The 26,649-nt window shown below is 48.3% G+C and overlaps 1 protein-coding gene across 7 annotated transcripts in view; it reads left to right on the plus strand.

Moving 5' to 3' along the window:
- The first annotated feature begins 5,830 nt into the window (after positions 1 to 5,830).
- Positions 5,831 to 26,649, plus strand: part of SYT17 (synaptotagmin 17) — a 95,539-nt gene continuing 74,720 nt past the window's right edge. Inside the window, exons 1-5 of one of the 7 annotated variants that reach the window (XM_086375560.1) lie at positions 5,831 to 5,971; positions 6,753 to 6,988; positions 16,670 to 16,687; positions 17,321 to 17,469; positions 23,877 to 24,025. In XM_086375560.1, the coding sequence (XP_086231686.1) occupies positions 6,764 to 6,988; positions 16,670 to 16,687; positions 17,321 to 17,469; positions 23,877 to 24,025 (541 nt within the window). In that variant the 5' untranslated portion in view covers positions 5,831 to 5,971; positions 6,753 to 6,763. Of the gene's footprint in view, positions 5,972 to 6,752; positions 6,989 to 12,297; positions 12,598 to 12,714; positions 13,115 to 16,319; positions 16,518 to 16,664; positions 16,688 to 17,320; positions 17,470 to 23,876; positions 24,026 to 26,649 lie in introns of those variants that run through there. The other 6 variants (XM_086375562.1, XM_086375566.1, XM_086375563.1 and 3 more) reach the window with 6 other exon arrangements.

The raw sequence follows: 26,649 nt of genomic DNA on the forward strand, positions 1-26,649 counted from the left end.
TCCCTTAGAAGAAATGGAGTGGCCCTTATAGTCAACAGAAAGTCCAAAATGCAGTACTTGAATGAAGTCTCAATAACGGCAGAATGATATCTGTTTCTAAGACAAACCATTCAATATCACAGTAATCCAAGTCTATGCCTCAACCAGTAATGCTGAAAAAGCTGAAGCTGAATGGTTCTATGAAGACCTACAGGACCTTCTAGAACTAACTTCCAAAAAACATGGGACTGGATGCCATAATCTTAATTTTTTTAAATATCGAGATTTAAGTCAGCTTTTTCACTCTCCTCTTTCAGTCTCATTAAGAGGCTCTTTAATTCCTTTTCACTTTCTGCCATTAGAGTGATATCATCTGCTATTTGAGATTATTGGTATTTCTCCTAGTAATCTTGATTCCAGCTTGTGATTCATCCAGCCCAGCATTTTGCACGAGGTACTCTGCATATAAGTTAAATAAGCGGGTGACAAAATACAGCCTTGATGTACTTCTTTTCCAATTTGGAGCCAGTCTGTTTTTCCATATCCAGTTCTAACTGTTGCTTCTTGACCTGTATACAGGTTTTTCAGGAGACAGATAATGTGGTCTGGTATTCCCATCTCTTTAAGAATTTTCCAGTTTGTTGTGATCCACACAGTCAAAGGCTTTAGTGCAGTCAATGAAGCAGCAATAGATATTTTTCTGAAATTCTCTTGCTTTTTCTATGATTCAACAGATGTTGGCAATTTGATTTCTGGTTCTGCTCCCTTTTTGAAACCAGTTTGTACATCTAAAAGTTCTTGGTTCACAAACTGCTACAGCCTAGCTTGAAGAATTTTGAGCATGACCTTGGTAGCATGTGAAATGAATGCAATTTTACAGTAGATTGAATATTCTTTGGCATTGCCCTTCTTTGGGATTGGAATGAAAACTGACCTTTTCCAGTCCTACGGCCACTGCTGAGTTTTCCTGATTTGCAGCACTTTCACAGCATTATTTTTTAGGGTTTGAAATTGCTCAGCTGGAATTCCATTGCCTCCACTAGCTTTGTTCGTAGTAATGCTTCCTAAGGTCCACTTGGCTTCACACTCCAGGATGTCTGGCTCTAGGTGAGTGATCACACCATCATGGTTATTCAGGTCATTAAGACCTTTTTTGTACAATTCTTCTATATATTCTTGCCACTTCTTAATATTTTCTGCTTCTGTTAGGTCCTTGCTGTTTCTGTCCTTTATTATGCCCATCTTTGCATGAAAAGTTTCCTTGATATCTCCAATTTTCTTGAAGAGCTCTCTAGTCATTCCCATTCTATCATTTTCCTGTATTTATTTGCACTATTCTTTTTAAGACCTTCTCTTCACTCCTTGCTATTCTCTGGAACTGTGCATTCATTTGGGTATCAGTTCAGTTCAGTCAGTCAGTAGTGTCCAACTCTTTGCAACCCCATGGACTGCAGCACGCCAGGTTTCCCTGTCCATCACTAACTCCCAGAGCTTGCTCAAACTAACGCCCATCGAGTCGGTGATGCCATCCAACCATCTCATGACAACTGCTTTGCATTCTTGTATTTCTTTAACTTTGGGATGGTTTTGGTCACTGCCTCCTGTACAATGTTATAAAACCCTATCCATAGTTCTTCATGCACTCTGTCTACCAGATCTAACCCCTTGAATCTATTCTTCCCCTCCACTATATAATCATAAGAGATTTGACTTAGGTCATACCTGAATGACCTTGTGGTTTTCCCTACTTTCTTCAATTTAAGCCAATATTTTGCGATAAGGAGGTCATGGTCTGAGCTATAGTCAGCTCCAGGTCTTGCATTTTACTGACTATACAGAACTTCTCCATCTTCAGCTGCAAAGACATAATCTGATTTCGGTATTTACCGTGTGGTGATGTCCATGTGTAGAGTCGTCCTGTGTGTTTGAAAATGGTGTTTACTATGACCAGCATGTTCTCTTGACAAAACTCTGTTAGCCTTTGCCCTGCTTCATTTTGTACTCCAAGGCCAACTTCAGCTTCTTTGACATCAGTGGCTGGGGCATAGACTTGGATTACTGGGATGTTGAATGGTTTGCCTTGGGAAGGAACTGAAATGATTCTGTTGTTTTCGAGATTGCACCCAAGTACTACATTTCACATTTCAGATTTTTTTTGTGGACAATGAGGGCTACTCCATTTCTTCTAAGGGATTCTTGGCCACAGTAGTAGATATAATGGTCATCTGAATTAAATTCGCCCATTCCTATCCATTTTAGTTCACTGATTCCTAAAATGTTGATACTCAACCTTGCCATCTCCTGCTTGACTATATCATGGACCTAAAATTGATTCATGGACCTAAAATTCAAGGTGCCTATGCAATATTGTTCTTTATAGCAAGAGGCTTTACTTTCACCACCAGACACATCCATAGCTGAGCTTTTTTTCTACTTTGGCTCAGCTACTTCATTCTTTCTGGAGTTATTAGTAATTGCCTTCCATTCTTCCCAGTAGCATACTGGACACCTTCCAACCTGGGGGGCTCATCTTCTGGCGTCATAACTTTTCCTACTGTTCTTGGGGCTCTCCAGGCAAGAATACTGGAGTGGGTGGCCACTTCCTCCTCCAGCGGACCACATTTTGTCAGAACTCTTCACTATGATCTATTTTGGCTGACCCTGCATGGCATGGCTCATAGCTTCACTGAGTTATGCAAGCCTATTCACCACAACAGGGCTTTGGGGACTTGAAGGGCGCTTTGGGGATTATTATTAAGTAAAAGGAGAGTTACTGGAACACAAGCACTGATATACAGCAACAGTCCACCTGATAACTGAGCTGCCTCTAAGTGACCAGTGGGTAGGAGATGCTGGACAAAGGGATGGTTCTTGGCCCAGGAGGACGGAGTGTGACGGCACAAGATTTCATCACGCTTCTCGGAAGAGCATGCAATTGGAAACAGATGGATTGTTTATTTCTGGAATTTTTCATTTAATATTTTTGAAACACAGTTGACCCCTGTAACTGAAACTGCAGATAAGGGAGGACTACTGTGTACAGATGTCTGGAAAAACCTCCTTCTTCACCGGGTTGCTATAGTGAAAAACTGTAAGGCTTCCCCCACTGTGTGGAGGAAGACAGTCAGCTGAATTCATTCATTCATTCAGCAATATTACTGAGTGCTTTCTACATGCTCGGCACTGCTCTAGGTACTGGGATATAGGGATACGGGTATGGGAGAAAAAGACAGAAAACAAACAAAAAAACAAACCCTGAGATCAGAAAGCTTACTTCCAGTGGGAGAGACAGGCCATAAAAATATGAAAAATATAAGCTCTATCACATGGTGATATGTATTATGGGGGAATATTAAGTGGTGACGGAGAAGGCAATGGCACCCCGCTCCAGTACTCTTGCCTGGAAAATCCCATGGATGGAGGAGCCTGGTGGGCTGCAGTCCATGGGCTGGATAAGAGTCAGACACGACTGAGCGACTTCACTTTCACTTTTCACTTTCATGCATTGGAGAAGGAAATGGCAACCCACTCCAGTGTTCTTGCCTGGAGAATCCCAGGGATGGGGGAGCCTGGTGGGCTGCCGTCTATGGGGTTGCACAGGGTTGGACACGACTGAAATGACTTAGCAGCAGCATTAAGTGGTGAAAAGAAATAGGGTGTTCTTGGCAGAAGGTGGAGGTTGCTATTATAAAGAGGAAAGTCAGGAAGATTCAACTAAAATGGAGACATCTGAGCCAAACCTGAAGGTATCTAATGCTAACAAATTACCACAGCCTTAAGCTGCTTGCAAACAACATTTATTTTGAATCTCACAGTTTCTATGTGTCAGGGGGCTGAGCATGGCTTAACTGGACCCTCCGCTTCAGGGTCTCTTACAAGTCTTTAATCAAAATGTCTAATGGGGTTGGGGGTCTCACTCAAAAGCTCAGCTGGGGAAGGATCTGCTTCAAAGTTCACATGGTTGTTGTCAGAATTTCAGTTCCTCTTGGGAATTGGACTGAGGGTCTTAATTCCTTCCTAATCACCCTTATTTCCTTGTCACGTGGGTCTCTCTGACATAGGTTGTTGTTGTTGTTCAGTTGGTCAATTTTGTTTGACACTTTGTGACCCCATGGACTGCAGCACACCAGGCTTCCCTGTCCTTCACTATCTTCTGGAGTTTGCTCAAATTCATGTCCATTGAGTCAATGAAGCCACACCCAACCATCTCATGCTCTGTTGCCTCCTTCTCCTGCCCTCAGTCTTTGCCAGCATCAGGGTCTTTTCCAATGAGTCAGCTCTTCATATCAGATGGGCAAATTATTGGAGCTTCAGCGTCAGTCCTCACGTGGGAACTTTTGTCATCAAAGCCAGCCAGGAAAAGTGTCTGCTACCAAGGTAGAAATTACTGCTTTATGTAACGTAATCACAGAATTGACATCTCCAGGCCTATGATAGATCCCACTCACACTCAGTGGTTAGGAGATGAGGAGAAGGTGTCAATAGCAGGAGGCAGAGTAACAGTGGACCATCCGAGAAGCTCCCTGTCATAGAGGTGAAAGAGTGAGCCACGGTGGAGCCCAGGTGGAGGAGTGTTACAGGCAGAAGGAATAAATACAAAAGTCCTGGGTGGGAGCTTGCTGGGGTGTTCAAGGAACAGCAAGGAGGCCAGTGTGGCTGAAGTATAGTGAGAAAAGGGTAGGGGAACAGAGATGAGCACAGCAGGTAGATAATGGGGGCCAGGTTACGTGGGACCTCTTGACTTTTACTTTAAATGAGAAGGGAGTCACTGGAGGATTTGAAGCAGGGCAATGACATGAGCTGGCATTGTTCTGGATCCTCAGTACTCAAAACTTTGGTCCAGGGACTAGTAGCATCGGCATCACTTAAAGCTCATTGCATTGCTGTTGTTCAGTCATTCAGTCGTGTCCGACTCTCACAACCCCGTGGACTGTAGCCCACCAGGCTCCTCTGTCCATGGGATTTCCCAGGCAGGAATACTGGATCAGGTTGCCATTTCCTTCTCCAGGGGATCTTCGCAACCCAGGGATTGAACCTGGGTCTCCCACATTGGCAGGCGGGGTCCTTAGCACTGAGCCACCAGGGAAGCCCACTAAAGCTCACTAGCGATGCAGAATCTCAGCCCCACCCCAGGCCAACTGCATCAGAAACTGTATTTAACAAGAGCCCCAGGTGAGTGGAATGCATAGTAGTGGTGTCAGAATCACCTGGAGCGGTTGTTTAACTGCAGCTTGCTGGTCCCCCTAACTCCCCGAGTTTCTGATTTAGTAGATGGGGGTGGGATCTGCAATTCTGCACTTGTAGCAAGAGCCCAGATGATGCTGATGCTGCCAGGCCAGGGGTCCTTCTTTAGAACCGCTGGTCTACATGTGCCCAGTGCCAGGGCCCAGGGACAAGTAAGATAAAATCCCTGTCTTGACGTGGCTCACAGCCCCAGGTCTTTCTCCAGCCTCTGGGAGGGAGATGATACATCAGATCCAAAGCTCCTTCCCTGCCATAAATTCCAGGAAGGTAGACTTTATATGCTGCCCCTTGAAATCACATCAGTGATGTAGGCTCATGCTTACCCTGGCGTCCTGTTTCATTTCTGTAGTTAAATCCCATCTCTGTGTGTCCTAGTCACAGCGGAGAGAGGGAACAGGTGGTCACTAGCTCCCTGCTAACAACCCTTCATATGTTTGCAGCCCATTATTAAATCGCCCTCAGATTTTCCTTCTTGAAGGCTAAATAATTACCCTTCTCTGAATCATGGGGCGGAGAGGGTTGGGCTGACTATAGCTACCAGCTTCAGTTAGGAGCGTATGTGGTAGAAATTCCTGAACCCATGTGGGGGCTGGAGGTGATACAGGGTGGGGGCTTCAGCGGGGTTTCAAAGGCTAGACCTTCAGACTCCTTCATCTGAGCAAGAGCCTGAGAAGTGATGCCAGCAGGCAGCAGGCAAGATAAGATGTTCAGTGGGATGCAGGGATCAGCTGGAGGTCAAGCATCATAGGTGAGTCAAACATCTTCAGGGCTTATGGGCACCATCAGGCCTCCATGCAACCTCCCACACTGATCCTTTGAAACCAATGTAACAACGCTCCCAGGGTAGCCTGGCTGATGGTGAACATCTTCAGTGGAAGTGTGTGACCTTCATAAAGATACTGTTCTAGTGTGCAGAGGTCAAGGTCAGTCTTTGGACCACCTGCATCAGCGTACCCTAAGAGGCTTGTGAGGAAATGCACATTCCCCAGACTCCACTGCACCAGAATTTCGGGTGAGGAGTCTAAGAATGGGGAAATTAACAAGAGAGCCACTCCCCTACTCTTCCGTGCAGTCAGGTTTGAGAACAAATGTCCTAGCGTGTGATCCGGCTCCCTCTCTTCCCTTTCTTGGCCATGAACAGAAAAGGACAACGATGGTTCAGGGTAGACGAAATATCTAGTACAGCAACTAGTAATAATAGAGTGACTTGTTTGTGTGGTGTGTATATATTTTGAAAGTAAAAAGTAGCAACAGCATTTCTTGAGACCTTCCTTGGTGGCAGGCACTGTACTAAGGAATGAATAGAAGGTGGCCTGTATAATCCTCGTCTCCAGGAAACAGTGACTCTTAGCATCCCATTCACAGAGGAGGGAGTGGAGGTGCTCAGAAGGTGTGAAATCACACAGCTGCTAAGTGGCAAGTGGTATGACTTAGACCCAGGTCCACCTGCCCCCAGAAGTGAGGACTTTAACCTCCAAGTTATCCCTTCCTCCTCCCTAACACACTCTTCCCTTCCAACTGTAAAACAGGAAGAGGCACCATGGGTGCAGATGCAAGGAGATCCAACCAGTCCATTCTGAAGGAGATCAGCCCTGGGATTTCTTTGGAAGGAATGATGCTAAAGCTGAAACTCCAGTACTTTGGTCACCTCATGCGAAGAGTTGACTCATTGGAAAAGACTCTGATGCTGGGACAGATTGCGGGCAGGAGGAGAAGGGGACGACAGAGGATGAGATGGCTGGATGGCATCACTGACTTGATGGACGTGAGTCTCAGTGAACTCCGGGAGTTGGTGATGGACAGGGAGGCCTGGCGTGCTGCGATTCATGGGGTCGCAAAGAGTCGGACACGACTGAGCGACCGATCTGATGTGATCTGATAGGGGAAAGAAGCCACTAGTTTTGAATTATGTGCTAGTGTTTCATATGCATTTTTCTCATTGGCCTCATCTCATATCTTCCCTGGGAGAGAAGCATTACACCCATTCTGCAGGAGAGGAAAACTAAGGTTCCCCAGGGATTAAATGGCTTGCCTGAGGCCACACAGTTATTTTGTGGGTGAGGTTAGACTCAAAGCTTTCAGACTATACTGTCCCTGATGAGGATAGGGATGAAAGAGGTCTGACTCCTACACAGGGTTCCTCAGAGGGTTACTCTGGGATGTCAGCCCTGGGGCCGCCCTTCCTATTTCCAGACCAGCTGTTTAATTAGCCCAGAGACTTCTTATTTCCACGGTGTTCAGAAACACTGCCCAGGGTTGGCGCTAAATGGCATGTTCTGGAAGCTGTATAATTAAAACTGACTTGGGAGATGATGCCATCAGCCCGTAGGGCAGAAATAGAAAGTCACCTAACCAGGATGTGTGTTGCCCATATGGATGCCACTGACTGCTTTTGTTCTGGTGCTTTTGATTATAATAGGTATCCTGAGGTCTGTGGTTTGCAGTGCCACCTCTCACTACCTTCTTAGGGATCATAAAGAAAAAATCATTATTATGTGCCTGCCTCTGCCATCCAGAGCTGGGTCTCTGAGGGAAGAAGGTGAGAGGCCAGGTTCCTTTTAGACCCTGTAGTTAGAGATGAGCCCAGGAGTGCCACCAGGAGGTGACTGAAGCCTCATCTCCTGATCTTCGACTCTGTCCTTCTGTGTTAGGAGGGGCTGAACATGAACCATTGGCATCTCCTGCCCATTGGCATCTCCATCTGATATTCCACTGCATATCATTATGGGTGTTTTTTGTTGTTGTTTTGTCTCCCAGAATCTTTCTTAGAGAACTGTTTCTCCTCCTCTCTGGGTCCTTGTGAGGTCATGCTGGCTCATGATACCCACACATATCCGGTCACCTGGTCCAGGCTGACTCAGACACAGTGCTGGATCCTCCAGACACGGTGCTTGGTCCGGAGGTAAGCACGTGACCTAAGCAGGACCAATTAGAGTTTTTCCCTAAGATTGCGTACAAAGTCTCTCTTCCCTTTGGAGCATAAACTGTCAAAATATAAGCTCAAAGCATGAGTAGCCATTTTTCTGCCATGTGAATCAAACCTACTTCAGGAGGCAAAAAATCCAGAGTTCCAAGAGAAGCTGTGAAGAGGTGAGATATGGAGAGAAAGTGATTTCATTGCAGCCCTAAATCCAGCCATGACTGGGATTTGCCCTTGGCCTTCCAAGTTAATGAGCCCGTAAGTTCTTTTTAGCTCAAGTTGAATTGAACTGGGTTTCTTTCAGGAACCCTAGACAATACATATCTGAGGTTCAACATATTCAAACACAAAACCTGAATTCCTCTCCCGGCAAACCTGCCCTCCTCCAGCCTCTCCTGCCTTCCACACCCTTATCATTGTCTATTCACTTTCAGGCATTGATACATTGCCATGACCTTGGTTTAGACTCACACTGCTTCTTACCTGGTTTGCTGCATCAGTCTCTCTGCCTTCAGGCACACACACACACCCACACACACACACTCATGCCAAAATCTTTCTCAACCTCACCATACTGATCTTCTACTGGGTAACTGACAAGGCTACCAGACATCTGGCCCCTCCTACTTGTTAAATCTCACCTGGCACCTCCCTCCCCTCACGTTAGCTAAAAATCTCCTTGGAGTTGCCCTCTGACCTCTAAGCAACCTCCAGGGCTTCTTAATCCTTTCTCTGCCATGGACATCCTGCCAGTCTTTTGAAGTCTATAGACGCCACCTTGGAATAATGTCTTTTCAACATAGAGGAGGGTATATAGGATTACAGTGAAATTATACTGATATATATTTATCAAAATATTAAAACCAAATTTAAATTTAAATATGGTAATATATGTGCTTCTTCAGGCTTCCCTGGTAGCTCAGCTGGTAAAGAAGCCACCTGCAATGCAGGAGACCCTGGTTCGATCACCTGGAAAAGGGACAGGCTACCCACTTCAGTATTCTTGGGCTTCCCTGGTGGCTCAGATGGTAAAGAGTCTGCAGAGTGTAGGAGACCTGGGTTCGATCCCTGGGTTAGGAAGATCCCCTGGAGAAGGAAATGGCAACCCACTTGAGTATTCTTGCCTGGAAAATCCCATGGAGGGAGGAATCTCGCAGGCTACAGTCCATGGGGTTGCAAAGAGTCAGACATGACTGAGCAACTTCACTTCACTTCACCCACTCCAGTATTCTTGGGCTTTCCTGGTGGCTCTGATGGTAAAGAATCTGCCTGCATTGCAGGAGACCTGGGTTCGATCCCTGGGTTGGGAAGATTCCCTGGAGGAGGGCATGGCAAACCACTCCAGTTTTCTTGCCTGGAGAATCCCCATGGACAGAGGTGCCTGGTGGACTACAGTCCATGGGGTCCCAGAGTCAGACACAACTGAGCAATGAAGCACAGCACATGTGCTTCTTCATTAATGCATTAAACAGAAAGATCTAGCGTGGAGGCCCAATAATGGGTGTAATTTTCAAACAGTAAAGAGTGTCAATGAAATGTCAAGTTATTTCCAACAACTGTAATGTGACAGGAATATACATGATTTCTGTTGGTGATAAAGTCCCAGGCAGGGTTTCCCTGGTAGCTTAGCTGGTAAAGAATCCACCTGCAATTCAGGAAACCCCAGTTTGATTCCTGGGTTGTAAAGATCCACTGGAGAAGGGATAGGCTACCCACTCCAGTATTCTTGGGCTTCCCTTATGGCTCAGCTGGTAAAGAATCCACCTGCAATGTGGGAGACCTGGGTTTGATCCCTGGGTTGGGAAGATCCCCTGGAGAAGGGAAAGGCTACCCACTCCAGTATTCTGGCCTGGAGAATTCCATGGACAGAGGAGCCTGGCGGGCTACAGTTCATGGGGTCGCAAAGACTCGGACATGATTGAGCGACTAACACTTCACACTTAAGGTCACACCTCAAGAAGCATTCTCTGACTCTCACCACACTAGTTGGGGCCACAAATACTCAGTACCCTGATACCCCCTGAACCTCCCTTCATCACACCACAGGTCACATGCAATTCCACACATTTGTCCTGGCCTGGGGCTTCTCTACTGAGATCCGTGAAGGTGCCAGCTGCCTTGTCCAAACAGGCTCAGCCTTGGTCTGAGTCCAGGCTACACCTTAAAGCTGGACTGTGGGTCCTCTCTAGGGCAGGGAGAGGCTAGCAGAGCTGGGGACCCTGAAGTGACTTCTGACAGTCCCCTGCTGAACGACGCAGGACCCATTTATTTGTTCCTTCTTTCACTGGAAGCAGGACGGTGCAGCCCTAAAGAGTTGGACCTTTCCAGTCAACCAGATCTGCACTTTTCTCCTGTCTCTGTCACTTTCTCCCTGTTTACTTTGGATGACTCCCTTCTCCTCCAGGAACTTCAACTTCTTCACTTGTAAAATGGGTGATGACAGTACCCACTTTGTAGGGCTCTGGTGAGGATTATACAAGAACATATGCGAAGGCACATATGTCGGAGGCACCCACATTAGCTAATAATACCATCGATGTATTTATTCAACAAGCATTTATTACGTATCCGTTGCCTGCCAGGTGCTTGACATACATCAAAGTGTTTTATTGATGTAATTCCAGGGGTATGTTCTCTTATCCCCATTTCAAGTAATCTTCTTCATTGGCAGAGGGGTGTTTGATATTCTGAGACAGCTTTAAATTTTTACAGATTAAAGTATGAAACTAACCCTAAGGATTTCACCCCCCTCTCCCCAATATCCGGCAAAGGCTAGGTTTAGGGAGTCTAGGCTTGAATTCCAGCTCCTTGATTTGAATTCTAGCTCCTTGATGCTGTATGTACAGCTCCTGGGCAACTTCACTGCTTTGTGACTCCTTTTTTTTTTCTTCTCATCTAAAAGAGTGGAACAGTAACAGTACCCACCTCAAGCCTATCAGAGAATTAAAAGATTGAATTTATTGTGAAAGGTTTTAAAAGGTTAAAAGGTTTGAGACTGGCACAGTCTCAAAACGCTTAGCCATTCCTCACAGGAACACCTGGGGAACTCCTCCACTTCCCTTAAGTACCCCGGGGGAGCACCCATCCCAGGAGGAACCCCTCCTCTGTGAAGCCCTCTCCCCACCAAGCATCACTTCCCATCACTGCCAAAGAAACATCGTGGATACGCACCAAGTTTTAGGAGTGCAGACCACGTGGGTTCAAATGCCAGTGCCATCAGCTGCCACCTGTCCTGCTTTGCTAGTGACTTTCCCTCTGTGCATCTCAATTTCCCCATCTGTAAACTGGGGAGAGCTGCAGTGCCCCCCTCAGAAAGGTAAGAGGAGTCAAGCACCCTGCTGGGCTTCCTAGGTGGGTTCAGTGGTAAAGAATCCACCTGCCAGTGCAGGAGACACAAGAGACCTGGTTCAACCCCTGGGTCAGGAAGATCCCTTGGAGGAGGGAATGGCAGCCCACTCCAGTATTCTTGCCTGGAAAATCCCATGGACAGAGGACTTGACTGAGCATCCACACACACCAGCACTCTGCCAGACATACAGGAATGAGCAAGGCAGGGGAGGACAAGACGAAATGCTTGAGCGAGATGCCTGCGAAATTATAAGCACTCGACATATGTTACATGCCATGTGCTACAAATGAAATATTATCATACTTAGAAATGTATATGTATGCTAGATATTTACACGAAATATTTACACATATGTTATTACACCTTTTGTTCATAACTTCCGCGTTCATTTCCTCATTTACTCCCACAAAAACAGTCCTGGAAGATAGGCAGGGCAGAAATTTTATGCTGTTTTTATTGATGAAAAGATAGAGTCGCTGGAAGGTTAAATGGTTGGTAAACTGGCAACTGAAGATGTCTGGACATTTTAAAAAGAGAACTTGCAGAGGGCAGTGTTCCACCTCAGATACCGCAGTGGAGAGTCAGCCCCAGCTCTGTGGCTTTGGGGTGGGAGGACCGGTTTGGGGGAAGCCTCCAGGCCCAGGGCGCCCCAGCCACGTGGGCAGGCAGGCTGGCGGGTGGACACGCCCGGGGGCGCACGCTCGCTGGCGCGGAGCTTCCAGCGGGCAGAGACGCGCAGGACGCTGGGCGCGACGCTGGGTGGCGCTGCTGGGCCGCCCCGCGCCAGACCTGTTGCGCCCAGGGCGCAAGTCGAGCAGGTTTAGGGTAAGGGGACGCTCGGGTCTCTCCGCGCGCACCTGCCGCCCTCGCCAGTGCATCTCCCTCGGGGCGCCCAAGGCCCCATCTTAACTTGAGGCTTCCATTCGCTTAGCCTCTGCATTCCTCACCGCAACAGTTCTAGGCGCGTCGGGTGGGGCCGGAATAAAGTTTTTCCAACCCGGTCTAGGAAAGGGCTGGATGGGGAGGACCCTCCCGGCTCCAGACTCTGCGGCGGGCTGGACCGTGCCCTTTCAGCTTCACGGCCGCCCCGGGGGCCCTGCTCTCGGTAGGTGCCAGCCGCGGTGCCGACCGGATGGGCTGACCCGCGCACCGCCCCCTCCCACCTCCTTGCCCGTCCCGGTCCCCTCCCCCGCCTCTGGCGCGCCCGGGCCCCAGCGTCTCCGGCCCCGCCTGCGCTGGGGTCGCTGCAGTCCCCGCGGCTGCCCCGGGCTCCCTCCCCAGGCGCCCCGGCCTTAATCCCGCCTGGGGAGCGCCTCGGGGGGAGCGCGGGACGGCGAGGGAGGCCGAGGCGGGGGCCCTGGGCGCCGGAGCTCTCCCAACCTGGGAGGCGGCCCCGACTCCCGGAGCCGGAACGCAGGGGAAGGCAAGGACGGGGCGGCCGGCGGAGGGGCGGGCGCCGCTCATCAGCCACGCCAGTCACGTCTGGGGCCACCCGGCTGCCTTTTTCTTCCTTTCCCCCTTTGCCTTCTCCCCTCTCTCCGGTTGGCGAGGGCAAAGTGGCCGTGGCGGCGCCATGCCCGGGCCGGAGTGAGAGCGCGCGGGCGAAAATGGCGTACATCCAGGTAGGGCTGAGGCTGGGGGGCCAGGTCCGCGGTGTGGGGTGGGGGGGTGCCGCGCCCCCTCTGACTGTGAGCGCGCGGAAGGGAGGGCACACGGCTGGGCTGCCACAAACTTGCCTCGAGAAAAAGGGTGCCTGAGCGCAAGGCAACCTGTGCAGCAGCGGGGGTGCGCCCCAGAAGAAGAGGCTGGGGACCCCCCACACCCCGGGATGAAGGGCCCCAAGTGGACTCTGCACGCGCGCCCTCACCTCCTGGGGAAGGATTGGGGGTGGGGCGGACTTTTCTTCCCCCCCTTCCCCCACCCCGTCCCTCGGGCACCCCACCCCAGGGGAGGGGCCGCGGGGAGGGCGGCCCGGGGCGCGCCAGCCGCCCGGCCCGCCAGCTGTCGTTGCCTTGGTGACGGCTCTGGCTAATTGGCCGGCGGAGCGAGCCGGAGGCAGCTGTTCCGGCCGGGAGGGACAAGGACATCGTCTCTCCCGGGCACTGGGTGCTGAGGGGTGGGGGACACCCCGGAGGCGCACTGGTGGTGTTGGGGGGCAGCCGATTACTTTGGGCCATTGCCTTGGGAGTTGTGGACCCCCCTTCCCTTCATCTTGGGGACACCCCGCAAGAATCCTTAGGCTGAAATAATTTCCAGGCTCCTTTTCTTGAGGAGGGCATGCTTGACTAAGAGACCTGTCTCCTCAGTACGAGGGGGGAAGCGGCGACGGGTCAGCGCCAAGGTCATGCGGTCAGACCCGCTGAGCTGCTTGTTCTGGCACTGGGTCCTTTGCCCCTGGCAGTGATACCGACGGGCTCCTACATTCTGCCTGCCCAGAGGCAGACGGGTGCCTCTGGGCTCGCTTCTGCCCTCGCCCACCACTGGAGGGGCTCCTGATACCTCCTCCCACTTTGGCTCACACACGCACCTCCTCCTGTCCTTAGTCTTTTCCACCTGCCGGGGAACTCTGCCCTGCCATCCGCTCATAGCCGCCCCATCCCTCTCCTGCCTTAGATTCGCTCCATTGACTTCCCTTTCATGGAATCCTTAGGTCATCTTTTCAAGTTCAATGAAGGTCACATTTACTGTTCACCTACTGTGGGGATGTTGTTGGGGGGAGTGGCCACTGAACACGTTCAGCAAACACTTGGGTGACATGTAATATGTGTGGGCACCGGGAACACAGCTGAGGAAGCGGCGTGGTCCCTGCCCATCAAGGACCACGCACTGAGACCTGAACCACGTTAGAACGGGCTTCTACGGCTCTTAATGACTGTCTTCTGCACCGAGTAATGAAGTGACTTGCCCAGGGCCACTCAGGGGCTTAGCGGTTGTGGTGAGGCCTAGGAAGTGGGTGGGTTGGGGATTGGTGAGGGATTTGTTAAGCATCTGGTATGAGGATGGCCCGGTGATGTTGACTTTTCTTCTAGAACAAGGTGTTTAACTTTTTCTGTAAAGGCCTACGTAGTAAATATTTGTTTTTCTTCGAGGGCTGAGCGGTCTGTGTCACAACACTTCACCTCTTTATTATGGCACTACACAGAGACACTAGTAAATGAATGAGCATGGCTATGTTTAAATAAAACTTTATTTGTGGACACTGAAACTGAATTTCATATACTTTGTACGAGTCAAGAAGTATTCATCTTTAAAGCTTTTTCAACCAATTAAAAATATACAAACCCTTCTTAGCTGGAGGGTCATAGAAAAACAGGCCGCAGGCTGAATTTGGTCTTTGAGTCATAGCTTGCACCCCCTGTTCTAGAATATCCTGACTTTCCTTCCTCCTTTTTTTTTCTGGCTCGAATCAGTTCTCCTCCATTGGGTCAAACACCTGAGCCTGAGGCCCAAAGACTCAGCACGCTTGGGAGCCTCAGTGCATCTCCCTTTCCTCTTCCTCTTCCTTGGTTTCTCTGCCCCCTAACACTCACCTTGCACCTAGGCAGGACCCCTGAGGTAGCTTTGCCTTTGCTCATCATGCTTTTAGAAATGGTTCTCTTTTGATCACTGTATACCCAGGAAATGCCTTCCTGTGAGCCTGGATCGTTGTGAAAAAGCATCCCTTTAACCCTGCACTTTACCGTGAGCATGTTAAAGTACTTTCTCATGTAAGCCCCATGAGGGCATAGCTGCTTGCTGCTTTCTTCGCCTCACCACTCTGTCGGCCAGGACAGTCCCCAGTGCCTGGCAGGATCCAATTGGACTTGACAAACTGTCTGGTTCTCATAAGCCACAGAAAGCATGCAGGTACTAGGCAGCACAGAGCCTTTTCATAGTGTCCTAGCTTAGCCCTTCCATTAAAGGAAAGAGGTAGCTGAGGCTCAGACTCCCAACTTGCCTGAGTCACATGACTGACCACTGATGAGGCCAGGACGAGTGCCTCTTTTCCCAGTTTTGTATCTCCCCCTGCCCCTTGTGATTGGTGTCCAAGACTTCTTCCCCCCAAACTGTAGTAAATCCCTTGTCACTTCAAGGATTTTGAGTTTTTCACGAGCTATGTACCACCTGTGATGTTATTTACTTAATTTCTTTTCTATAAATGGACTTGTGCTTTATTTTAACTTTAATATGAAAAGGAAACGTCATGTCACTACCATAATAGAAAACCAGGGTCACCTGATAGAAACTGAAGGCAATAGGAAAAATACAATGAGAATAATGCCACATTCTTGAATTCTAACTAGCTAGTCTGTCTGCAAGGCTCTGAGCTGGGGTCTGCTGTCTGTTTAAAAAGGAAGGCAGGGGTGGGATTTGCAACTGTTAGAAAGATGTTACATATAGTGGTACCAAATTAAGACCTTCTTCACCTCACAAAAGAATTGAGAATGATGATTAGATTTTTCCTTGACTCAAAGTTCTGAGTTCCATGGGAGACTCCTCCTAACCTATCTGGTTTACTTGGCCTTTTGGAAAACTGTGAAGACCCTTCCCAGACAGGGGGTGGGGTGAGCCTGTGCTTTGGGAACCGATGAGAAGAGGCTGGGGTGGGGGTGGGACTGAAGATGGAAGGGAGCCCCTCCCTTCTTCCCGGGGACCAGACTATGGCTTTCTTTTCCGCTCCCTCTATTTGTGGGTGGTCATATGAAGCTCCCCACCATTGGAGCAGAATTGGAAGGTAGGGCCTCTGGGAGGGCGGGGGAGCCAAGTGACATCCATGCTGTGCCTGCCTGCAAGTTAGCTAATCATGTCCTTCTGGGTTGGCTTCATGGCTATTTCTGTATAGGAAGGTTTGCTCCTCTCCTGAAGTGTGGCTGCATTGGATAGCATGACTATCTATCCACCCGCTCTGATTCATAACAGCATACGGTGCAAATCAAATCGAAATGCTAAAGTTTCCCATTTATTCGGTGTTGGTTAGCCAGGAGGCTACCAGCAGCCCTGAAGGTAGCAGCACTTTGTTAGGAGGTCAGCTCCCTTCCCAGGATGGTAAGTGGAAAGAAGCAGGGTTTTTTGTTTTGTTTTTTGTTTTTTTCTTTTTTTGAGTTGCAGGAATATTGCTAAACTGGTCTTGTCTCTCTCTCTGTGTCATCCCTCGCCCCCTGTGCCCCTTGGCTTCACGTGGATCTCTAAAAGGGCAGTTGGAACCTTTAAACGAGGTGAGTGAATTCAGTGATTTGTTTCGTCTGGCTTGTAATCAAGAAATGCTTGCTTTTCATTTTGGAGCCTTTTGTGGGGCTGTGGGGATGCTGAATATTAAACAACAACCGGATGTTGATAACAGCTCGGTTTCCATGCCATTCTAGGGAAGGGAGATCCCAGTGAAAAGATACTAGTTAATGAGACTAGGTTTCCCTTCCCACCCTCTACTTATTCCATTTGATTATCTCTGTTTACTTTAATGTCATGAAATTACTTAAAAAAAAAAACTTGTGCTTTGCTTTCAAGAAGACAAAGTAATAATCATTGTGTTTTGCGAACATATTGCATAGCCCTCACGATGTTGAATAAACCACCCACATGTCAAGAAAGACGTTCATATACAAAGGAAAATACCTGCAAACGTTTTGCTTGCTATTAATGGCTCGAGCTGGTTGGTGTTTGCCATCTTCGTACCTGCAGTTGGTAAATAGAAATGGAAAACAGTTTGTTCTAAGAGATCAGCCGTGGAGACAGACCTCCTGAATGTCGTTATTTCTCATCAGGGATCGGCTGCTTGTAATTGTAGGTGTTTTTCCTCTTCTTCCTCCTCTTCCCATCTCTCCTCTGCCCACCTCCTGCCATGGGCTCAGGGTTTCCTTTCTAGAATCTCCGACCTGCTGCTCTGCAGATGGACTTGCCGCCACTGCTGTCAGAAGTGCTATGAGTCCAGCTGCTGCCAGTCGAGTGAGGATGAAGTTGAGATTCTGGGACCTTTCCCTGCCCAGACTCCTCCCTGGCTGTAAGTAAAACTGCTCCAAACTTCCTGGAAAGCCACCTTAAGACCTTTCTTTTCTCTGTTTCTGCGAGGGGTCTGGGACAACTAAGGGTATGGAGGGGGGAAAGGCTGCGTTTCCATTGACCTCTTAGTCGCTGATGGTTGTGCTGTGTGCCTCATTGCGTTTGGCAAGCTGCTGAGACCAGCTCGGGGTGGGGCTTTGGTTCAGCTGGTTTTCACAACCGGTCTTCTGAGATACGAACCGTGTGATGCTAAGCATGTGGGCGCTTTTAATCATGTTGAGTGTCGTTCCAAGTGGAAAAAGAGATCTGTGAGCGTCTCTGTTCTTCAAGGGATGTCCAGATCCTAAAGGTTTTCCATCCAAGTCAGTATGATGAACCATCCTAGCACCCGGCTCATGCTAAACACTCAGTGTTTGGTGTGGATGACATGAACAAACAGGTGCCTCTTTGCTGATCTGAGCAAGAACTTCAGAAACAGGGAAGCAGAACACACCTCCAGGCTCCATCGTGTCCTCCAACGCTGTTTATGCTCTCTCTGGCATCTTTCGTTTTATTTCCAATTCGTTCTCCTCCCGCGCCTGCATACAACATCTCCATCTGCCAGTCGCTCAGATATTTTGGGAATGCAGTTTTGAAGCTTTTCAGCCACGTGTCTGGGCCACCTCTCTGTGGCTGGGAGAGGAGCGTGGCCAGAGTCTGGGTTGAATCTAGAGGGCCAGGGCTTGGGAATCGTCCAGTGCAGCTTCCCATGATGTAGAGAAGGACGCCCAGGGAGGCAGGAAGATGGTATGAGGGCCCACAGCTGGAGCCTCAGTGGGGATCCTGTGCTGTCTCAGGTAAATCCTTGGGCTAAGATTCCAGAAGCCTCTGGCACCCCATCTTTTCCTTGGGGGTCGTGCCTCAATCCTCTGATTTTTTTTTTTTTTTTGAGAAGCAAGTATCAAATATTTTCATAGCAGAATGGCTCTGGGTTACAATCTGTGAGTTCAAATCCTACTTCTCCTAATTTTTTCCAGTTCTGTGACCTCAGGCAAGTTGCTTGATCTCTCTGTGCCTTGATTTCCCATCTGTCAAATGGGGATGATAAAAAAAAAAAAATAGTATTTATCTTATAGAGTTGTTGTGATGATTGCATAAATTTGTTTATGAAAAAATACCTTGTTGGCAATCATAAACATAAGTGATTCTTTTTACCCTATTTTGGTCTGGGTTTCCTCATCTGTAAAGTAGGGGAAGTAATAGAACTTATTTTATAGGGTTGCTATTAATGCATATGACATATGCATGTAACATGCTTAGCACAGTAGTAAGTATTCATCTCTATCATTATTAAGTTATTGAGAGATTCTTTAAGTTGATGTAACGACTATGTGAAAGAACCTTCCCTGACTCACAGGTTGTAGACTGAATCCTGCAGTTGTGCACAGAGTTGAGATGTTTGGTGAAACCAGCTCATTAATCAAGGGATTGTTCCCATTTTCTAGTGATGGAGGTTGGCTCAGCCCATCTGGTGTCTTTAAAGCCATGCTCAGAAGAATTCCAGCTCGGTGACGGCACGACAATTATCTGTCTTTTTTTCATTCCAAAAAATAGTTATTGACCAGCTGATTAACCTGAAGGCAGAAACTGAGTCCTGAAAGTGTCAATTATGCTGTTGAAAAGTTAAGCTCAGTTTTTTTGGTAGTTATTTCTTGAGGTTGTCCTATGTACCAGGCACCACGGGAGGCACAAGACTAGATGGAGTCCTGTTCCCATGCTCAGGGGATTTAATATCTGGTATAGAAGATAAGGGCTTCCCTGGTAGTTCAGCTGGTAAAGAATCCACCTGCAATGGAGGAGACCCCAGTTTGATTCCTGGGTCGGGAAGATCCGCTGGAGAAGGGATAGGTTACCCACTCCAGTATTCTTCAACTTCCCTTGTGGCTCAGCTGGTAAAGAATACACCTGCAATTTGGAAGACCTGGGTTCGATCCCTGGGTTGGGAAGATCCCCTGGAGAAGGGAACAGCTACCCACTCCAGTATGCTGGCCTGGGGAATTCCACGGACTGTACAGTCCATGGGATTGCAAAGAGTCTGACACAACAGAGTGACTTTCACTTTCTTTCACTTTACTATAGGAGATAAAGCAGGTAAATAAATTAGTTGTGTATTCACATCCTGCACACACATATGACAGTTCTGCATAGAATTTTGTTATGGAAAAGTTCTGGGAAAATGGCTTCAGGCATAACTGGATCCAGGGGCTCAGATGATGTCATGGATGTGCGTGTATTTTGCTCTCTCTTTCTTTCTGTTTCTTCTGTATTGCCCTCATTCTTAAGCCTTCTTTTTTCTTTGCATTATGTTTGACAGCAGCAAAATATCAGGAAAGGCTCTCATTGCTCTGGTTTGGGTCACATGCCAATCACTTGATCCAGTCACTTTTGCTTGGAGGAAAAAGCTCTGGGATAATGTCTGGGTTTCCTGACCTGAAACCAAGGAGAGGGTTATTCTACCTGAAACACATGAACTAAGCTAGTCGAACAGGAGTTGGCAGACTTTTCCTATAAAGGGCCAGAGAGTAAATATTTTAGCCTCATGGACTAGTTTTTATTGCAGCCACTCACTTCCATCCTTGTAGTGCGAAAGCAACCACAGGCAATTCACTAGTGAATGGGCGTGGCTATGCTCCAATAACACTTCTACAAAATCAGGCAGTGGGCCCCAAGTTTGCTGGCCTGGGTAATAAACAATTTGGATGCTGTGACTAGATCCAGCGTACACAAACACCACAGGTGGGACACTGCATCTCGGAACAGTTGGGGGAATCAGACAAAAGGAGCCTGCAAGTTCAGGTTCTGTGGGGTCTCAAATGCCAGATTAAGGAATTTGGATTTTCTTCTGAACCAGAGGAGACCCCTGATAGACACTGAAAATCACAGTCTGTTTGCCTCAGATGGTGAGTGTTACAGATGTGTGGCTACTAAGCTGGAGGACAGTTGTGTTTTGCTCAGGTCGCTGACCCTTTGTGCAAGCAGGAGGTTCTATCTGGGATAGCACCCTCAGGGAAGACACTTGTTTTGGTTATGCTACAAGCAGAGAAGCGAGCTGGAAACTTCCAGCAGCCAACTCACCACATAGCTTCAGGGGGCGCCCTTAACATGGTGGTCATGATGAGCGAGACCACCTAGACTTGGGCAGTGCACGTCTGAACAGCTGTATATGACCTGTGTGCTTCCCAAGGTGACCCAGGTCTTCCTTCAATCCTGGATAGCACCGAGGACATTTTTGATAATCAACATCATACCAAATGTTAAGAAAAATCTGTAAGGAGGAGGCAGGTTGAATCCTCCAGAAAGAGAATTTACAGCTTGTGCTTTCCCCAGATTTATTTACCAAGCGGGCAGTTGCATGTTATCAAACAGGCAGGGAGCAGAAATGTCAAAGAGTACAGGCTTTGCAGTACATTCCTACTGTGCCATTTGAGCAGGGAACCACAGAACGTGCCTCTCTGTAGGGTGGCATGTGGCAGGTGAGCTGGGTCTTTGCCTGTGTGATCGGAGGGGACACACCATTAATTGTCACGTACGCTTTTGTCGTGTGGGACCTGCAGCTTTCCTGGGCTGGACTGGGCTGATGAGAGTCAGGAAAACCAACTCGCCATATGGTACCATCTGACTGGCTCCTTCTATGGCAGTGCCAGAAAGACCCCCACTGAAGAGTGAATTAGGTTATTTCTTTGTCCAAGAAGCATGTGTTGAATACCTACTATGTGCAGGGTTCTTCCAGGCCTCCTAGGGGATGCCCAGCTCGGTAGTGTGGGGCATGTAGTCCAGAGTCTGGTGCTGCTGGACTCCACTGGGGTTCTGCCATTCAGTGGTGCAGATCCATTCTCCTTCCCTCCCGCCACCTGACCAGGGCTCCGTTTCCCTGTCTGTAAAAGGGGTAGGGGTGGTTCATAACAACTAACTCCTGGATTGTTTCAAGCCTAAATGATTCAGATAGAGCATTTAGCACAGTGCCTGGCACATAGTAGGTGCTCAGTAGCTGCTGCCACCTTTGATCCTAATAAAGCAGATGCCAACATTAAGATTTGTAGCCTGTTATGGGAGGGGCGACAAGTCATGCACTCAGGTGACTGTGACACAAGATAAGTCAGATAAAAGCCACCAGAAATGTGTATTCATTCATTCACTGAAAAAATAAATCAGAGCACCCCACACGTGCCAGGTGCCGTGCTAGGAGGGCAGTGGTGAACGAAAAAGACACTGCCTCTGCCCGCATGGGCCTCTGGCTTAGTGTCAGATGCAAAGGAGAAGCAGGCAGGCCACACTGAAAAAGAGGTATGTGCTGGAGGGGACAAAAAAAAAGGTGCAGGGGTAAGGGGAGACGGGCTGGGAGGAGGCGACTGGACTGGTGGGTCCTCTCTGAGGAGGTGCTGTTGCAGCTGAGAGCTGAATGATAAGGAGGAACGAGACAGGTGATGGGGCAGGACGAGCATTCCAGGTAGAAGGGACAGAGGGCGTGGAGGTTTGGTGGTGGCAGAGCAGGCAGGGGTGGCCCAGTATACCCTGGTACTATGTCTGAGAGGAGGCAGCCAAGGCTTCAGGAAGCAATGGCATTTAAACTGTCCCTTGAAGACTGATGGGAGTTCGCAGCTGGAGGCAGTGGCCACCATGAGGTGTGACAGCCGGGAAACAGGCCATGCAGATGGAGGGCCCCAGGGGCCATCACATGTTTTTGCTGCCTTCCTGGGGAGATGCAGCTGCTTTCCTTTACGGGAGAGAAAGACTGATCTAGTGTGACCCTGTCTCCCTTCCATGCCCCCACCGGCCCCACGTTTCATCTGCTATGTTCTCCTATTCTTGACCAGGAGTGGGAGGCACTGGGCATTGCCCCCGTAACATGCCTGCTTGTCCCAGCTGTGACCCTAGTTTTGGAAGAACATCAGATCCATTTCATGTCATGCACAGGATGCCTCTGACCTCCCAGAACTTGAAATTTGCATTTTTCGAGATTGGTTTCTCCGCAGGTTTAAATGTCAACTTGGGGGATGCAGTCTTGGAAGGTACTGGTCTGTGGCTGTGATGGCTGAGGGGCTTGTTATCAACAGCATCAATCTCACGGCCACTTTGCCAGCTCTCTCCCCTCCTCTTACCCCCACTCCCAGCATCCTCACTAGCTATGTGAGTATTGGGGGATCTTAAAGCCACCTCTGCTATAATATTGCTAACATCAGCTAAAATGTATTGAGCACCTACCTGCTGCTGCTGCTGCTGCTAAGTCTCTTCAGTCGTGTCCGACTCTGTGCAACCCCATGGACTGCAGCCTACCAGGCTTCTGTGTCCATGGGATTCTCCAGGCAAGAACACTGGAGTGGGTTGCCATTTCCTTCTCCAATGCATGAAAGTGGAAAGTGAAAGCGAAGTCACTCAGTCAAGCACCTACCTAGAACATACCAAACACTGTTCTAATCATTTTATATATGTTAGCTCGATCTTCAAAGTAACCATGTAAGGCAGGTACTATTATTAGTCCCATTTTACAGACAGGGAGATGGAGGGAGAGAGAGGGACTTGCCTTGAGCCAGCCCTTAAGTACTTCTTTGTACCCCAACCCACAAAGAGTGTACTTTCTATTTTTCCAGCATTTCTAATCTTTATTAGGAGAACATTGAGTTGTGGTTGCTGCTATTTACTGGTGTTTCTACGCACCGAACTGTTGTTCTTAAATCATTGATTCTCAGGGCCGTTTTGTAGCACAAAGTCTTAGCTGCTGGATCACCACCAAAGTCCCAAGAACCTTTGAGTGACATTGTTACAGGATGTTTTTTCAAGATGTTATAAACATAGTGACTGTTGAAACTACAAGATAATTCTTACCAAAAATTACTTGCAGAAGTTCTAATGCATTTAAACAGCCACGTGGTTCCTTCCAGACTGAAGACTGAGAGGTCCCATCTTGATGGCATCACCAACTCAATGGACATGAGTTTGAGTGAACTCTGGGAGTTGGTGATGAACAGGGAGGCCTGGTGTGCTGCAGTCCATGGAGTCGCAAAGAGTCAGACTTGACTGAGCGACTGAACTGAACTGATCTTGGTTTAGTCAGGTGGTGCCCGTGTGGCAATATCCTGAATAAGTTTACATATCCCTTCCCCCACCCCAGCCTCAGCTTTGAAATTATGCAAATTCTTGGCAGATCGTTCTAATTGAGAAATATTAATTTATTTCACATCACATTTTGTGCAAAAAGCAAGACATTATTAAGAATTAAGGGCTATTGAGAATTTATTTCAAATTTGCATTATTCCAAGTTGCGTAGACTGGGCCTGAGAGCAATTTCATCCTTGGTCTGTCCCCCATGGGACAGAGGTGCCAGTCCCTGGGGATTCTCTGACAGTCACTGAGACCTCTTCCCTCCTACAGGTTGGCCAGCCGGAGCAGTGACAAGGACGGGGACTCTGTGCACACAGCCAGTGACGTCCCGCTGACCCCACGGACCAACTCCCCAGATAGAAGATGCTCATCCTCAGACACATCTAAGTCTACATACAGCCTGACCCGGAGGATTTCAAGTAAGCCTCTCTGCTCTGACTGTTGGGGGTCCTGGTTCAAGTCAGCTGCCCCTTGGGGTCCATGAAGTACAACCCCGTTATCTGGGTCCCCAGGATAAAGGGAAAGAGCTGGGATTCCCAGATGCTCAACAGCACCCCCAGGGAGAGACAAGAAAGACAGGGTTGCCTCTGGCGAGGGAGTGGAGTGTGGTGTGACAGCCAGGAGACAGGATGACAGAGAGGTAACGACAGTGTGACAGAGGAGGGCATCATACCTGATTTCTGCCAAGTTCAGGCAGAAGCAATCATTTTGACTGATTTTTGTTTACACTGATCACAAGTTTCACTGAATTGGCTCAGTTGATGACATTGTCAGCTTATATCATTTTAGACCCCGAAAGGCAAGTGTTAGTTACCATGTTACACAGCAGGGCCTGCAGATTCAAGTGACCTGAGAGGCCAGGTGGATTGTGTCAGTGGCTAAGTGCCAAGGGCTGGAGGGAGATAAATATCACCCTAGTGAGTGACAAATGGCAGTTGACTCTTGGCCTGGCACTAGGGCAGGGTGGGGACTGGGGCCAGTTGGGAAGCCAGTGTCTCACTGAAGGGGAGCAGCTGCTACTCAGCTGTAGCCGCGTGGGATTGTGTTACCTGACGTTTCTAAAGAGAAACTGGCAGTCTGGGTTTTTATATGAAACTTCCTTACTTTTCAACCCAAACAGAATGTATCTCTGGGTTGAATTTGGCCCTTGGCCCACTCTAGAGTGGCCACTCAGCTCACACACACACACACACACTGTAGCCTGGGTGTAGACCAGAGGGTGTGATTTGGGTGGGGAGGAGAAAGGGGGATAAAGCCTAGAGTCTCCCAGCCTCTTGTCACTAGCCAAGTGTGTCTCCTCTGTCTCATGCAGCTGATGTCTGAAATTCACTTAACAGAGGGAAAAGGCTTAAATTCATGAAACTAATCCGCTCAGCTGGAAATGATTGAGATCTCTGATCTTTTCTGGGAGTGGATGGGGAAGAAGAAAGAAGTAAATTTCAAGAGCTTGAAATAGTGAAACAGAACGGGTGTCTGGCTTCTGTAGCCTCCGTCTTTTCATCTGTAGAATAAGAGGGCCTATCTGCCCTGTGCAGACCGCTGTCCAATACAGTGGCCACCACAGGCATGTAGCTGAATTGAGATGCACTGTATGTGTTACATACCCACTGGATTTTGAAGCCAGTATGAAAAAAGAATTTAGAATGTCTCACTAAAATGTTTTTATATTGGTTACATGTTGAAATGATTATATTTTGGATATATTGGTTTAAATAAAATATAAAAATTAACTTCACCTGCTTCTTTGTACTTTTACATAATTGTGGCTACAAGAAAATTTTAAGTTGCCTTTGTGGGCTTCGATGGACATGAGTTTGAGCACACTTCGAGAGTTGGTGATGGACAGGGAAGCCTGGCGTGCTACAGGCCATGGGGTCACAAAGAGTCGGACATGACTGAGTGACTGAAGTGTGGCCTTGTATGTCTGTATCTGGTTCACGTTTTATTTTCTCTTGGATAGCGCTGGTCTAGATGATTCCTAAATCTTGCTTCCAGCTCTATACAGAGATTACTGCATTTAGCACACAGTTATCAGGGTGCAACCGTGCACTGGCAAGGGCTCATGGTTTTAGCCAACAGGCAGGTATTTGGGCAATCAACAAGATGCCATGAAAGAACAAATACTATGCCATTTTCCCAACAACATGAGGAATCTCATAGTCAGACTCCTAAGCATCTGCAGAGTAGGACATGGTTACCTGGGGAGCTTGAACCAGGCAGGTGTTGGTTTCACTTATGCCAGATGAGTAAATTCTAGAAATCCACTCCAGCAGAGTGTGTAAAATTAACAGTACTATGTGGAGTACCTAAACATTTGCTAAGAGAGTAGATTTTATGTTCTTAACAAACACACAAAAGTAAGTAAATAAAGAAGGCAGGAGGAAGCTTTTGAAAGTGATGGATAGTTTATGGCATAAACTGTGGTGATGGAGTCACGGGTGCATACTTATCGTCAAGGCCATCAAGTTGTGTAGATTGAATATGGACAACTTCTTGTGTGTCAGTCATACCTCAATTAAGTGCTTTAAAAGAGAAAAGAGTGCCGTGAGGTTATTGCTAGAATAGAGAGATGAGCAAAGATAGCAACAATGAACCTGGGAGCGGCAAACTCTTCTGCTTAACGGGGAGGGGAGAGGCACCCCGAAAGTGATGAGCTGTGAATGTGATCCTTGGAGATGTATAGTACTTACCATTCAGTGCCTCTCACCATGTGCACGTTCTGTGCTGAGCCCTCTCCAAGCATCGCTCAGTGAGTTTTCACCACTATCTTTGATGTGGTTGCTATGATTGGCTCCATGTTACAGATGGGAAAACCGAGTGTGTAAAATGTGCCTGGAGTCACTTGGCTCGTTACTAGGGAGTCACGTGGTTCACGAGGAAGTAGCTAGGTTGGAATTTGACCCAGACACGGGCCCCAGAGCCCACTCTGTGAAAGTGGAGGCAGTATGGGGGAATGGTTAGAGTCGGACCCTGGGGCCAGATAGTGGGGCTCGGATCCTGGCTCCTCCTCCTCCTAGTCGTGTGCTAAGTAACTCCTCCTTTG

Source organism: Bos grunniens, chromosome 25 (assembly GCF_055505025.1).
Source record: "Bos grunniens cultivar Pamir isolate PY7600 chromosome 25, Bosgru_T2T1.0, whole genome shotgun sequence".
NCBI classification, from domain to species: Eukaryota; Metazoa; Chordata; class Mammalia; order Artiodactyla; family Bovidae; genus Bos; species Bos grunniens.